The 15,650-nt window shown below is 39.6% G+C and overlaps 1 protein-coding gene across 1 annotated transcript in view; it reads left to right on the forward strand.

The window, feature by feature from the left end:
* Positions 1-15,650, forward strand: part of Gria3 (glutamate ionotropic receptor AMPA type subunit 3) — a 234,378-nt gene that overhangs the window by 122,602 nt on the left and 96,126 nt on the right. The window contains exon 6 of the mRNA XM_059251542.1: positions 7,539-7,592. Coding sequence (XP_059107525.1) covers positions 7,539-7,592 — 54 coding nt within the window. The remainder of the gene's footprint in view (positions 1-7,538; positions 7,593-15,650) is intronic.

The raw sequence follows: 15,650 nt of genomic DNA on the forward strand, positions 1-15,650 counted from the left end.
GTCATTTGTCATCCATTTGCAAATTGAGATCCACTTAAACGACATGGCTCTCAGAAGAGGAAGGGAGCTGCCAACTAAGCAATTATCCTGAAAATCGCATTGGGTTTATGAGAGATATTTCCTTTTATTTGAAAATAGAAACATGGTCATTCACTTCAACTATCAAACATTTTTACTGATTAGAGTGTCAAATACTGAAAACACCACACAAATGGAAATTTATTCAAAGGGGCATAACCAAGAAATTAAAAAAGAGGCCACTCTATTCTCTGTATCCATACCAGGTGCTTTCTCTCCACTCCCTGTCTGGAAGCTTCATCAGTCTGAGCTACACCTGGGTCTCTAATACTGTACTCTATATTCACACTTCAATTTTGCACACAATGATGAAGCTAATAATTAAACAGCAAGATTTGAATCCAGAACCACATAAAATCAAGGTTCATGGGTTTTTTTCTAATATATCACCTTTAATAATTATCAGGCAATTTCCTATAGAATGCTGCTATATATTGCCATGATCCATTGCCAAACACTGTACCTTATCTTGAAGTACCTACTTTAAAAGACCTGTTATACTACCCTGTTTATATGGGAACTATACTATACTTATTTCATCAGAGGATCGGTAGATATTTCATTTTTTTAAAAATTCAAATGGCACATTCCAATGCCTGCTACTCATCACCCATAGTCTTTCCAGAAGGTCTTTGTCATAAACTCACAAATTAGAATATTTTGAGCATAAATGAGCATACAAAACACCTACAGAAAGCAAAGCTTTGAATGGGCTTTTAGAATAAAGTTGTGCATATTTTTAAAAAGTCTCTGTGAAGGTAGCTATGGGGGTTGCCACACGTTTAAGGCCAGCCTAGACTACACAATTAGTTCCTGGGCTAGCCAGGATTACATGGTGAGACATGTGTCAAAAAAGAAGAAAAACAACATTAATTAACTAAACATATTTTAAAGTGTGTGTGTGTGTGTGTGTGTGTGTGTGTGTGTGTGCACGTTCCAGAATTTTCTTTCTTGCCTTCTCTGATTCCTTTCTCTCCACACAAGCTTCCCTACAGACAGCGTAAGCATTGACAAGATTACTCTTTTGTATGAATATTTGTCTTCCTGAGGAAAAGCTTCAGTCTCTCTCTGTGTGTCTGCAGCATTCATACCCCCCACTGCCATTGGACTGACTTTGGTATAGGTCGTTGTTTTTCTCTCTCGTACTAATCTAGCACACTCATTCAAGATGACTGCAATATAAAGCTCTGCCATTCTGACATAAGAGAGCAAGTGTGTGCACATTAAGCTTACTAGGAAATAACACTAATGGAATTTGCTTCTGATATGTTTACTAAGACTCAAACACTGAAGAAGATGAACAGCTATGATCATATTGGAAAGCTCTTCTGGAAGATGTGGCATGTTCACCGGCTAGGTTCTGAAACATACTACCCATTCTGCTTCCCCACACTGCTGAAATTATATCCAGTGCCATAAGAAAACAATGTCTTTTTTTTCAACTAAGAGAAAAAGGAAGGCAGATGTGACCTGAAAAATATCTTTTCGTTGAACATAGAGAATGTGATCTAATAGTTTTTTTCTTGCAGATAGAATGTCTATACAGTAAAGGAAAACTGCCTGGTGAATTAAACCAGAAATCCTCCCCACAAACACAACCTTTTCTCCCAGACCCCCTTGCCCAAGCTTTTATGTAATACTTAAATCAAAGAAAAACAAATTAAGGTGAACATCAAGGCTTGTTCTGTATTCAAAGCAAGATCAATCTTTCTCCATAGATCCTTTTCTGGCACTGATGTAGAAAATCCAAACATGGAGCTACTTAGGTCTGCAAATAACCTAATCTGCATACCAGATGGATCTAAGGGGGGGAAAACATACACACTTCTTCACACACATATTTTTTTTTCTAAAATGTGAGCATAGAAAAACAGATGCTTTTGCCTCCCAGAGGATATGTGGGCCTCTCTCAAGTAGTCTTGTGGAGCAATTTCATTTCAGATTTCTAAAATTATGAAAATGTCTAGATTAAACATAAAATTGGGAAAGGAAGGGTCTCTTTGAGAAAAAAAGACAACTGAATGTCTTATAAATCATTTTTAACTACTCAGAGATACTCAGTTTCACAGAAAACTGGATGAGGGGCAGGTTAGGAAGGGAAAATCACCCGCAAATGAGTAAACTATGATTCACTGATTTCCTTGACAGAAAGTTTGACACTGTCTGCATGGCCCAGTTTTTGTCAGTATGTATGAGACCTTTCTTCTGCAAACGAACCTCTGCTCCATGAATGAGAACTGTAGCTGGGGGGTTTCCCCCTTTGAGATGCTATATAAGAAGATAAAAATAAATTTCCCTAAAATACTGGATTTTATCTATACTTCACACACTTCTCCCTTATTACATTTATCGTGTCTGCCGTCACAGCAGGCCATCTATCATCCACAGCAAATCTTACAAAGCAAAGTGACTACGGAACATGGATGTGGGAACTTGGTATTTCTTCCTTAAATGTCACACTGGAGTGTAAAAACAGCTTTTTATCCTTGAAGTTCTGAAACTAATTCAGAACGATCTATTATAATTACTGTAAAAGCAAAGTTGAATATTCTCTTGGTTACCAGAGTCATTGAATAAGTAAGGTACAATTTATGCCTCGTGCATCTGTAACAGATGGAAAGAATAAGGATTGAGGATTAACGAAACAAGAACATTCCCATGAACTATCCAGTTCTTTTGTGTACCATGTTAGACTCAATATTCTCATCCCTCCCTATTTTCACAAGCCTTTCCCATAAAACAAATTTCAAAGGAAAGGCCAAGAAAAAAATACACAGCACATTTCTCACTGGGGCCTCATTTAGCTCCCATCAGTAGGATTACAAGCAGTTCCACAGAAGATCTCGAGACAACTGAGGCTTACTCTCTTATGAACTGGGAGAGCATTTCTGTTGAAAACCTTCTATAAAACATATTACATGTCCCTGGGATTTTCATCCGAAATGTCTGATCAAAGTAAACTACTGTCTGATGACTCGGGCGCTCACAAGAAACATCCATGATTATACACAATGTTGTCTGCTTTTCTGTTGTTGTTTCTTCCTTCTCCTTTAAGGCAGTCTGTCACTTCCTCTGGTACTAATGCACCTCTCCCTAATACCACTCCCTGCCTCCACCAAACACACCCCTTCTAGCTTGCAGTATTTAATTTACTGGGAATGGGAAACCCAAGATTGGTAAGAACTGTATGTTAAATCAGAGTCAAGCAGGCACTGAAAGCATGATGAAGAATTAATTATGGGCTTCAGTGCAGCAGCTCTGTGACTCTTAACTGTTCCTATCTTTAGATAACTTTCCCATCTCCTCCAGCTTAAGGCTAACTCTAGAAAGGGTGATGGGGAAGAACCACCTTCCAATAAGTCCATTTGTTCTGAGCACACCATCTGGACATGGACCAAAAGCAGTTATTCTAACAGCTTCAAGTTATCCTGAAGCTGAAAAATGCAATGTCTTGATGAACAACCCCTTTCTACATGGAAGTAATATGACATATGTCATTATTCACATCTCAAATACGTTTGTAAATAGTCTCCAGTTGATGGCAGCAATCCTGCTAGGAGAGCAAGAGCCAAATTATGGATAAGTTAATGGAGGATCAGAAAGTTGAGTCCACAGTCAAGCAGTGAGTGTATGACCAATTCTAACCTCTGGACTGTCATCCAGCGCTCTTCTAATGACACTACCATTGTCTATTGTTCCTTCTTGCCTTCCTTATGTGGAAAAGTACGATAAACTTGGCATTCACCAAAACAGACTTCCTTATTTTTCTCTGAGTTTGTCACATGTCCTTAGGAATATAGCTCATTTTTCTTGAAGAATTCAAAACCCTCTAGTTTTATTATGTTGAGGGTTGTCAGTGAATTAAAAATTCAACAAATGTATGGTCCCAACTTGCCACCAAAAGTTAACAAATTGTTGCCAGCAAGGATGTTTCTCACAAGCAGACACTGAAGAATACATCCCAGAAGACACCTAACAGCTTATTTTGTGTCATGGCAGCATGAGAAATCACCCCTCAAGACATTCATTAACCTTTCTTTTCCTTCATAAATAATCAGTCAGAAATGTGGCTCATATTTTAAATTAATTGAAAACATCTCTCTTGTGTTCTCTCATTCTCTTCCTTCTCTCTCTCTCTCTCTCTCTCTCTCTCTCTCTCTCTCTCTCTCTCTCTCTCTCTCACACACACACACACACACACACACACACACACACACACACATGCTTACACATACGAGAGAGAGAAATGGCTTAAGTCCTTATAATAACAGGAAAGTAAACATGCTATTTACTCAAAGGTACCATTCCATAAATATGGGTCAACCTAAACCTGTACCCTCCATGGGACCTTCCCTTTCTGCTTCATGCCTTAGATATCCTGTCTTCATCCTCTGCCAAAATTAGAACAATCATCAGCATTTTGCATTAATAAGATTATTGGAAATTGAAAATACAGTAAGTCAAAATGCAGATAATATCCTTAACCTACCTCAAATCCTAGCTTAGCTTAATCTACTTTAAACAAGCTCAGAGCATGTATATTAGCCTTTAGTCAGGTGAAATAATCTAACACAAAGCCCATTTTATAAGAAACTGCTGAATGGCTCATGTAATCTATTGAATTCTGCACTGACACTGGAAAAGAGCTAGCATGGTTAAAGTACTGTTCCAGAGATGAGGATGGCGCTAAGTAGTAGAGGACTTCCCTACCATGCACACAGCCCTGGGTTCCATCACTGTCAGTTCAGATAAACAAGAAGTACTCTCTCTCCTGCATGTACCAATGTAGACACCACCATAAAGTTGAAAGTGCATGAGGCAAATTGAAACATGACATACAGTCATGCTGAGGGGGCTGGTTCTGAAGCAATATTCCAACTCTGATATTTACCAAAATAGATAGATGTGTAAGTCCCTTATTTAAAACAACATACTATTTGGGAAAATCCTATTAACATCTTTCTATAGTCTTTAAATAACATGTATATTACCTATATTAACAATTACTACTACATAAATATTAAATAAATAGTACTGCACTGCTTGGGGGAACAGAGACAAGAAAATAGTCTGCATATGTTCTATTTGAAATGATTTTTCAGATTTTTTAATGTGGGATTGCTTATATGTACATGGATATGGAAACCATAGATATGGAGAATCTAACTGCACTTCCAGTATTTCCATAGGAAGAAAGAGCCAGCATTTAATTCCAGATTTACCATTTCTGGCTATCTAGCCTTGGAGAAATTATTTAAACTACCTTTGGGCTGTGATTCTTCATGTGTAAAATTAGACTTCAAATTTTCTAGGAATTACTCACACATACAACATCTAGTACAAGGCAAGCATACTTTAGACATTAAAATAAGGGCAGTTGTGATAACTACTATTATTGCAGACTTTCATATATACCTCCAGTTTGTTATGTGGACGATTCTGAGGCCTTGTCCCATTGTTCTCAAAACTCTGACAGCTGCATCCAGCTGTATCCAAAAAGGAACTCATAATGAAGCTTAACCCTACAGCCTCTAACTTGCATTACATTCTTCTAAGGCCTGTTCCAAACATTGTATTCATAGTTTTCCCTTGTTTGACTTACCATAATATTACCTTCAGGTAGGTACAAAACTTGAACACACATCAGGTTGTTCCTTTAATCTGTATGCTGTTCTTTGCTTTGTTCCCTGTATCTAGGACAGTGCTAGTGCCTCAATGTTTTACAAAATGCTTAATGAACCAAAAAAAAAAAATTAATGGTATCTTTTTTTATTTTATAATTTAATTTAATTTTACATATCAGCCACGGATTCCCTTGTTCTTCTCCCCCGCCACGCCTTCCCCCCAGTCCACCCCCCCCATTCCCATCTCCTCCAGGGCAAAGACTCCGCTGAGGATTGAGTTCAACCTGGTAGATTCAGTCCAGGCAGATCCAGTCCCCTCCTCCCAGGCTGAGCCAAGTGTCCCTGTATAAGCCCCAGGTTTCAAACAGCCAACTCATGCAATGAGCACAGGACCCGGTCCCACTGCCTGGATGCCTCCCAAACAGATCAAGCTAATCAACTGTCTCACTTATTCAGAGGGCCTGATCCAGTTGGGGGCTCCTCAGCTATTGGTTCATAGTTCATGTGTTTCCATTCGTTTGGCTATTTGTCTCTGTGCTTTATCCAACCTTGGTCTCAAAAATTCTCGCTAATACAAACCCTCCTCTTTCTCACCAATTGGATTCCTGGAGTTCCACCTGGGGCCTGGCCGTGGATCTCTGCATCCGATTCCCTCAGTCATTGGATGGGGTTTCTAGCACGACAATTAGGGTGTTTGGCCATCCTATCACCAGAGTAGGTCAGTTCGGGCTGTCTCTCGACCATTGCCAGCAGTCTGTTGTGGGGGTATCTTTGTGGATTTCTGTGAGCCTCTCTAGCACTTTGCTTCTTCCTATGCTCATGTGGTCTTCATTACATGATGAACCAAAAATTTTGCTGCACTTTGTTACAAGAAAATAAACTTATGCATTTAGAAAAAGAAAAAAAACAGCTGGCTCATTTGGTTGGAAAATATTTAGCCCACTGACATAATGAGACAATGAAGTGTACTTTGTAAACTGAAGGCCAAGTATGTAACACTGTATTACTGATGAAAATAATGATAATTATGATGGCTCTGAGGAAATGTTTCTCATACTCACTACAGCTGCCATTTGAGACCAGATGATTATGATTGTGGGGAGTGTCCTAAACATTGGAAGACACCTAGCAGCATGTCTGGCTTTATCCACTATATGCTAATAGCAAACTTCCCAGTAATGGCAGCCAAATATGGTGTCTGACATTGCCAAATGTCCCCTAAAGGAAAACCCCTCTGAATGCCCTAGGGCATTGCCTTCAGTGTCAAAAGATACAGATGGCCACACATCATTCATGTTAAGGCAAGAAAAGGCAGGCAAACATTTAGAAAAGTTTTCAATAAGCAAAACAACCTCAGTTAACCTGAAAATCCCATTAACCCCATTCTTTGAGTGCTCTATTCCCTAAGCTTTCCAGATAACAAAAAAAAAAAATGTACAGTACATTCTATTTTCTAATTTGTATGCTAAGTTCAGCTCATTTTCCATCTCAACAGCTAAGTACAGAAATCCAGTTCATGGGTGAAGGATCATCCGCTTTGCTTTTGCCATCTATTTTAAGTGACAATGGTGCTACTGACCTGGAAGTTTCAAGTGTTTTCATCCCCTCGTTTTGACATTTTAACTTTGATATTGACAACTACTCCTGTTTTATCTGGCTACAAGTGAAATATAACCCCCAAAAAAGGAACATAGTCTAATCAGCAGTGGTTCTACTGTATGTAATAAAATCACACCATGTTGTTGATCATTTAGAAGCATTCTAGCCATCGCACTGATTGTATAATTGAAAAAATGCCCCTGAATAAGCAATATTTCTTGTTTCTTCTTTCTGCAGGTTGTGATCCTGGGGAAACATTCAAGAGGTTATCACTACATGCTTGCTAACCTGGTAAGAACAAAAAAAATAGTTCTAGTGTTCCTGGGCAATATAGACCATTTAGTTTGTGTCGTCTATAATCAGCTGTAAAGGAAATACAAGAAGCACCTAATGTGTTCTCTAGATGCTCAGAGAAATAAATTCAGTAAATACCCAAACCAGCCTATAGTAGCTTTGTATTCTGTTATGCTGTCTTTTTTAGCAGCAAAGCTATCTTCTTTTCTTATTTAAAAGATAATTTGAGTTGGGCCTGGTGGAACTATCCTATAATCCCAGCTACTTGGGAGGCTGAGGCATGGCCAGAATTCAAAATTTTCCTGTGCTGCCGAGAAACTTCAAGGTCATCTTGTAAATATAGTGAGATCCCATCTCAAAATAAAAACTTTCCAAAAATGGCCCAGGAAACAGCTCAGTAGTAGAGTGCTTGGCTAGGAAGAAACAGGCAATGGTCTCCATCTCTGACAGCACAAATAATAATAATGGTAATAGTAATTAGATAGAGTCCCTCACTATTCTTAGATTCCATTTGGATGTCAACTGTTTTAATTAGGTTTCAGATGCAAATCAAGAGACAGAGGATACAAAAGATGACTCGCAACAAATACAAATGCACATGCACACCAGTCCTCAATTTGTGCTCTCAGAGGCTAAACAAATCTTTTCAAATCAGATACAACATGATGTACCTTTCTACTTACACAAAACACAACCTGGATCTATATGTTCAAATGTCTCATGCCTTTAAAATCCATGACATCCAAGAAGCTAGTATTCCATCAAGGTCACCCCATACCTCTTCTTATTCTGAAAGGACAACTTGTTCAGTGGGTAACAAAATGGCTTATAAATTAGAAATGCCTGTTTGGTAAAGATCTTATATAATACTGTCTCTACAGAATGAAAAGGTGATGTCAAATTATCACTGTACTGCTAAGAATCTATTAAATTATCACAAGTCCAAACCATGGTTTTGTTTCATTAGCACAACAAAATCATGATCATTATAAAGCTCTTAAACCAAAAGAATAGTAGCAATGGTAAGTGATTATTGTAATTGTGCTTTTAGATTTCTTAAATTAAGGCAAACATCTTGTTTTATTTACAAATACTTTTAAATTAAAAAAAAAGAAATGCTACTCAAGCCTCTTTCTTAGATAGCATCCAAATGCTATTAATTTCTGATTTAGTGTACATCTTCAATAAGCTCCTCAAAGTGGAGCACTTCCATCCAATTTGAGGATAAATGAATTGATTCTCTTAGGAGAAAAAAATTCAGTCCTTAGTTCATATATAAAAATACTCAATTTGGGTTTTAGACAACTGATAAGTAAGGGATGTTTTGAGTCAATGGAAGTTAGACTAGGGTATGGCAAGAAATGATGGATGCTACACCAAGGTACCTGAGACAGTTTTGATGAGCTTTCTAACCAATAGTCTGCTTTCCTTCTTCCATTTTCCTACCTTCATCCCTCTCGATTTATCTTTCTTCAGCCTTATATGTTCCATGAGGCAGTTAGATATACAACATAGTGTTTAAAATGTGGGGCTTTTATATTTACTGACAGTGCATGAGGTGACTCTAGGTAGTGCTCACACCAGTATTTACTTAATGAAAACTTTTGTCCTTAACAAACATTAAGAAATAAATATAATTAGAACATTAAAACCAAAGTTTTTCAGCTATCACCTCACATGGAGCTAAAACAGATTTAACAAAAGTGAAATAATGGTTAATGTTCAAGTAAACAATAGAATCTGGCTTCTTCAGGAGTCTGCAAACAATAGCTATGGTTGTGCATAGTTGGCTGAAGTTTGAGAAAGAATATTGAGTTGAAATTTAAAATGTTTTGGTCTGCTTGAGTAACCATAGAGACCCCAGTTTCCTTACTGTGGATGTAGAGGTGGGAATAGAGAGGATTTCTCCCATGTGTTGGGTGGGACCCTTGGGATTAATGCTAAAACATAATTAGAAAGGCAAGATATTTCTTTGGAGTGATAGCCTTGAAAGACAAGGAAGAGAGACAGTAGCACAAAGCTTCGCTTCGGACCACACTGTACATCTGATGCCACTGAAGAAAGGAAAGAGGGAGACTCACCAAGAAGAGCCCCAGACTATGGTGTATCTCTGAGAAAGTCTTGGCCAGAAAAATTAAAAAGTCCTTTACAAAGACTGCAAATAACAAGTCATTTCAGCCTCACTTTGATCAACTACTGCCTGGTAGAGGTCAAGGAAGAACATGTCTTTCTCTTGAAAGCTAAGGCAGAGCTTGATGGCACCTGAAGCTAGAGGCTCACTAGATTCCTTGAGACAAGTTCTGCCTGAGAAGATTTGAGCCCATTCATGTCAGTGATTGTTTCAGTTGGTGTAAGATGACCTAAAGAGACACTTCCTATTCTAAAATTCCAGCTAGGTCTCCTTATGCCTAATAACAATCTTTCAGATATGCTTTGCTTTCAATGTTGAAATCCAGACCAGACCCCTCCCCCCAAAAATAGCCTGCAGAGTGATGGAATAGCAAGAGAGAATTGCTATCTAGCATTGTGGTACACTCCTGTAAACACAGGAATTACAAGGTACAGACAAGAGGATTTCAAGTTCAAGGTCATCTTAGGCTATATAGCAAGACCACGTTGTGGGTATAATGAGAAAGGATGTAGCTCAGTTTTATAGTGTTTAGCTAATATCCACAAGGACACAAAGGCTTGAGTATGATCGAGAGAGAAAAAGAGACAGGCAGACAGACAGACCGACAGACACAGACAGACAAAGAGAGAGTAAATGAGAAGCAAGAGAAAGCTAGAGCAAAGGACACAGAGAGACGATGATAAAAAGATTACTACAATGTTCTAGAAATGAATGGTGAGCTGAATCTGGAGCACACAATTCAGGATAATGAGACCTTAGGGAGATGCCTCCTACAAGAACAAGCAAAATCTGTTCCTTCAAAAAGAAAGTAATGTGTAGTATCATGTCAGTGTGAGTCATGAAAACATGAACTCATTCATTGTGCTTTGAGCTGCCACTTTTTCCTCTAGTGACCTTCTTTTCATTTGAACTCAGCCATGTAGGTTCCCTAAGTCCCAGCACTCTATATTATTTGAGCAATAGATATAGAAACTGCTACTCAACTCTGATAATAATAATGAAACAGATAGTCCCTATCATGGTTTCCAGAAGATTTAAAGCACATAAAAATACTCCAAACACCTCTAGCAATGACATCCACATGCAGAGTAAAGCAAAACTATTTAGAAGCCATTTGGATGGTCAAAAAAGGAAGTGGAACTAAGATGTTTCCTTCCAAGATGAGCCATCTGGCCTTTCAAGAGGAGCCAGCTGGGTGAAAACTGAGGATGTGTATATCCTTGGGGGAACAAACTCTAGTCAGTCTTGGTGTTACAGCAGCACAGAAGCACTCCTTTCTTCTACAAATGCAAATTCAAGAACACTCACCCTCCCTGACCTCTTCTAATCACCTGCACCATAGCACCAAGTGGCCTGTTTGATCCTGAGCTCTACATATCTATCAAAGATTTCTATGTCCTTTTATATAAACCTTCTTAGAGACAGTCCTAAAAGGAGAAGGTCAGAATTCCATGAATGCTTCAACAGAGCCCATTCACAGGTCAGTGTGTGTAGGATAAGTGGGGGGAAAGGTGCAGAAAAGCGTATCTTGCTAAAATCTCTGGGAGAAACAAAAGATTCTACCAGGAATACAAGCCAGAAATGTGAACTGGTCAGGCTAGAAGTAGGCATTCCAGTTAAGGAAGTCTCTTTAGAATTCCATATCCATTGGTGGTGTCTTTTCTTGCTAGGGGCTGTTCTGTAATTAATTGTTTTATCCTCTAGAAGAGTGCTGCTACTCTGCTCTAGGCCCTGTGGGTAACTAATATGTATGCAAACTGTCAGTCAAGCAGCATCTCTTTCCCATATGGCAGGGTCATAAGTCCGGACCTTTTACACTGTATTACCAAGCATATCACGTATCATGATTTAATTTTTTCACATATGCTGACAATAGTAGCTCAAATGTTGTATGTAAAATCCTAGGATAAGATTAGGGATTCACATCATGAGTGAGATAACCCAGAGCCAGAAGGACAAACATGGTATGTACTCACTCACAAGTGGCTATTAGGTGTACAGTAAAGGATAACCAGGCTATAATCCACAGCCCCATAGAGGCTAGGTAACAAGGAGGGCCCAAAAAGAGATGCATGGAAATCCCTGGAAAGAGGAAATAGAAGAGATCTCCTTGGTAAAATTGGGGGTGGATGGGAACATGACAGATTGGGTTAGGCAGGTTGGGGCAGGACAGAGTGGGAGAGTAATGAAAGAGATGTCTTGATAGAGGGGGCAATTTTGGGGTTAGTGAGAAACCAGTTACCAGGGAAACTCCCAGGAATCCAAAAGGAAGACCCCAGCTAAGACTCCCAACAATAGTGGAGAGGGTACCTGAACTGGCCACCTCCTGTAATCAGATTGGTAAGTACACTAATTTTCATTAGAGAGCCTTCATCCAGTAATTGATGGAAGCAGATGCAGAGATCCACAGCCAAGCACTGGGCCGAGCTCTGAGAGTACTGTTGGAGAGAGGGAGGAGAGAATGTACAACCCAGAGGGGTCAAGGTCATCACAAGAGAACCCACAGAAACAACTAACCTGGGTTCATAGGAGCTCACAAACTCTGGACTGACAGCTGTGGAACCTGCATGGGACCGACCTAGGCCCTCTGCATGTGTGTGACAGTTGTGTAGCTTGGTCTGTTTATGTGGCTTCTAGAAGTGGGATTAGGACTTGTCCCTGGCACTTGAGCTGGCTTTTGGGAACCTATTCTCCATGTGGATTACCTTGCCCAGCCTTGATGCAGGGGGAGGAGCTTGGTCCTGCCTCAACCTGATGTGTCATGCTTTGTTGAAGTCCATGGGAGGCCTGCCCTTTTCTGAAAGGAGCCAGAGGAAGAGTGGAAGTATAGAGGGGAGAGAACGGGATGAGAGGAGGGAGGGGAGACTACGGTTGGGATGTAAAATAAATGAAAAAATTTAATTAATAAATAAAAATGTAATATTAAAAAAAGATTAGGGATTGATATAAAGGATGGAGGTAGTATAGTGTAATGCAAACCGAAGCACTAGCCTATGAGCTAAGAGTCAAGTTTAAATCCTTAGAATTCATTTAACTAGCCATCTCTCTGTACCTATTTATTAATTTGCAAGATGGAGAAGAGAGACCAGATCACTATTTCCCAGAACGCGTTATTTGCAGGAGCAAGTGTCAAGTAGTTCATAGCAAAACCTCTTTAGAGCTTATTGGTTTTGAATTTATATTAAATATATATTAAAATAACTATCCCATAAAGTCTGTGATTTCACAGACACCAATTTTTAGAACAAAGCATAAATCGCTGTTGAAATCTCAAAAGTACAGTCAATGTAAAAAAAAATTAGGTAAATTTTGGCTCAGATACAGATTTCAATAGAAAAACGTAAAGGTGGCATATTTAAGACTAAAATGTTAGAATACTCCAAGGTCACTTCTAGTTTTGTATTTCTTCCTTCTTAGATGTCACCCAGATTGACTCTGAAGGACAGTGTGAACACAGCAACTGGGTGGGTGCTACACACATAGGTAGAGGAGCAAAACCAGAGGTCTGCTGTCCTTAAGGCAGACTGAAGCATTAAAATCAGTCCAGATGGGCAAAAGCCAAGCGGACCTTGAGTGCCCTTAGCCACCTTCTAAACAGAGATGAGGGTCCAAAGAACTAATCAACATAGCCCAGTTGGTGATACAAGACAAATTAGATCCAGGTTGAAATGATCCAAGAGCAGATGTTCAGGACACCCCAGAAATCAGGCCAAATAATCCAAGTACTTGAGGTGCCCAGGGGAAAACACGAGCCATAGCAGGACACACTCAGTGCTGCATCCTTTAAGCACTGCTTTAGAAGACCTGACAGTTCCCAGGTGTTGGGGACAGCTACTGACCCTGCAAGTAGAAGTGAGGTAATGTCAGATGTCAGTGGTAGAGAATGTCAAGGACAGGCAATCAAGCAGGGTATTGTGAATGGGGCGAGAGGGAATCCAGAGTTAATGTTTCTTTGACTCCTCCCTGCTGTGCTCCTTATTTTCTTCGAACTTCTTTGATCAGAAGATACTTCTTGCCTGCCACCTTCTCAAACCATTTGAAAAATCAGGAAACGGACCCAGAAAAGATACTCCACTTCAACTTGCCCAAAGTATTACAGACAATCTGTCTGTGAAGTGACTTGGTCTTCCCACTCAAATCACCCGTGCATCTCAGCAAGACAGAAGGTCAGCTTCACAAAGGGCACATAAGAGTTTGTGCAAAGATGGGCTAGCAGGATGCCTCAGTAGGCAGAGGTATTTGCCACCAAATCTGATAACCAAAGTTCCATCCCTAGGACCCATGTGATCGAGAAAACAGACTTCTAAGGGTTGTCCTTTGACCTCCATGTATATGCAGAGATATAAAAATATGAAGCACACACTACAGATTTATGAGAATGAAGTGATCAAAGACAAAAGAGCTTTCTAAAGAAGAACAGGAAGCCGAGCATGGCATGATGGGCATGTAGTCTGAGCACTTAGGGAGTGGGTAGAATAGAATGCTTAGAATGAGATGCTGACTCAAATTAACAAACACAACAAAAACAAGGAAAGCTTTGTGAATCTGAGTTTTAAGCTGTCCCAAAATGGAGTGCATCTGAAAAAGCACATCGTATCCCGCTACTTCTCTTGGTCTCTCACTCTTCCCTCCCCTTTCCCTCTCATTGTCTCTTTTCTCTACATCCCCCTCACTCATATAATAGCATGTTAGGAGATATGGGGAGAGAGATATTAGATGATACCATTTTTTAAATTTTACTAAGACAAAAGTTACCACTCATAAGGTAGAAGGCAGAAGTACATCCAGGAGTAACCTAGGCTTGAAGAAATGACTGCTATGCTTACCAAAACTTGGAGTGAACCTAAAACAGAAAAGAACCTGCTTTGTTTCAAGAGAAAGCAAATGAGGTTGAGTCATGCTGCTTGGCTTGCCAATACTAACTAGTCCCTTCTGCTCCTTTCCCCTTTCAGGTCTTCCTGTTCTGTTCTCTGCTTTCCTTTTCCTTTGTTCTCCCAATTGTAATGTTCCATATAAAAATTCAAATGCTCAAAGCCACGTGTTGTGATCTTCTCAGCAGATGGCATATAAACACAGAGGTCATTGGGTTGGAGCCGGGGTTTGTAGGCAAGGGAAGTGGACTTGGGGGGAAAAGCTGCCACTGGTCCCAAGTGCCAGGAAACACAGTAACGTCCCCTGGGTATACAGCCTCTCTGGTGGCTCAGGATTCAGTTTCTTCTTAAAACAGAGATATAATACAGCAGAATACCAAGAGACAGAGGAATGGGGATTTGTCTGAAGTCTAAACCTCTATCATGCTGCTACGAGCCACAAGCATTAGTCAGCTTAAAGTGGACTACTTTACTCATTCCTCTTCCTCCAAAATGCTTCCCTGTGTCTCTCTGAATCTCCATCCCTTCCCTCCTTCCTGCCTGAAATTTACAACAAAAAATCACCACCTAGCCAATGTTTTAAGAAGATGAGTTGGTAGAATTATATCTTCTCTCCCAGGCTTCTCAATGCTGTCTCTAAAATAGGGCTACTTAGAAGATTTATACACAGGTGTTCCATGATTTTATGAGGTTATATCATAGGTTGAAAATATCATAACTTGGTAATGTATTTAGTAGCCTAAGCTACTGAATTCCATAGCTGAGCAACACAGGACACCGTAGAACATCGTCATTTACTCTGGCAGCAACATGACTGAGTAGGAGTAGCTCACTACCTCTGCCAAGGATCACCGCACAGTGTCATACCACGAGCCACAGAATATATCAACACTTAAAATATAGCTTGGAACAATGCATAACAGTTTTGCACGATTTGAAGACAAATAAAAATATTAACTTGGACCATCATCAGGTGGGAACTGTCTATACTTGGGCTATGGTTCCTCTGTCATTTATAAGAAAACTATTGTAGTTTTCATGTGGAAATGTTAG

The sequence above is a fragment of the Peromyscus eremicus genome, chromosome X (assembly GCF_949786415.1).
Source record: "Peromyscus eremicus chromosome X, PerEre_H2_v1, whole genome shotgun sequence".
Lineage (NCBI taxonomy): Eukaryota > Metazoa > Chordata > Mammalia > Rodentia > Cricetidae > Peromyscus > Peromyscus eremicus.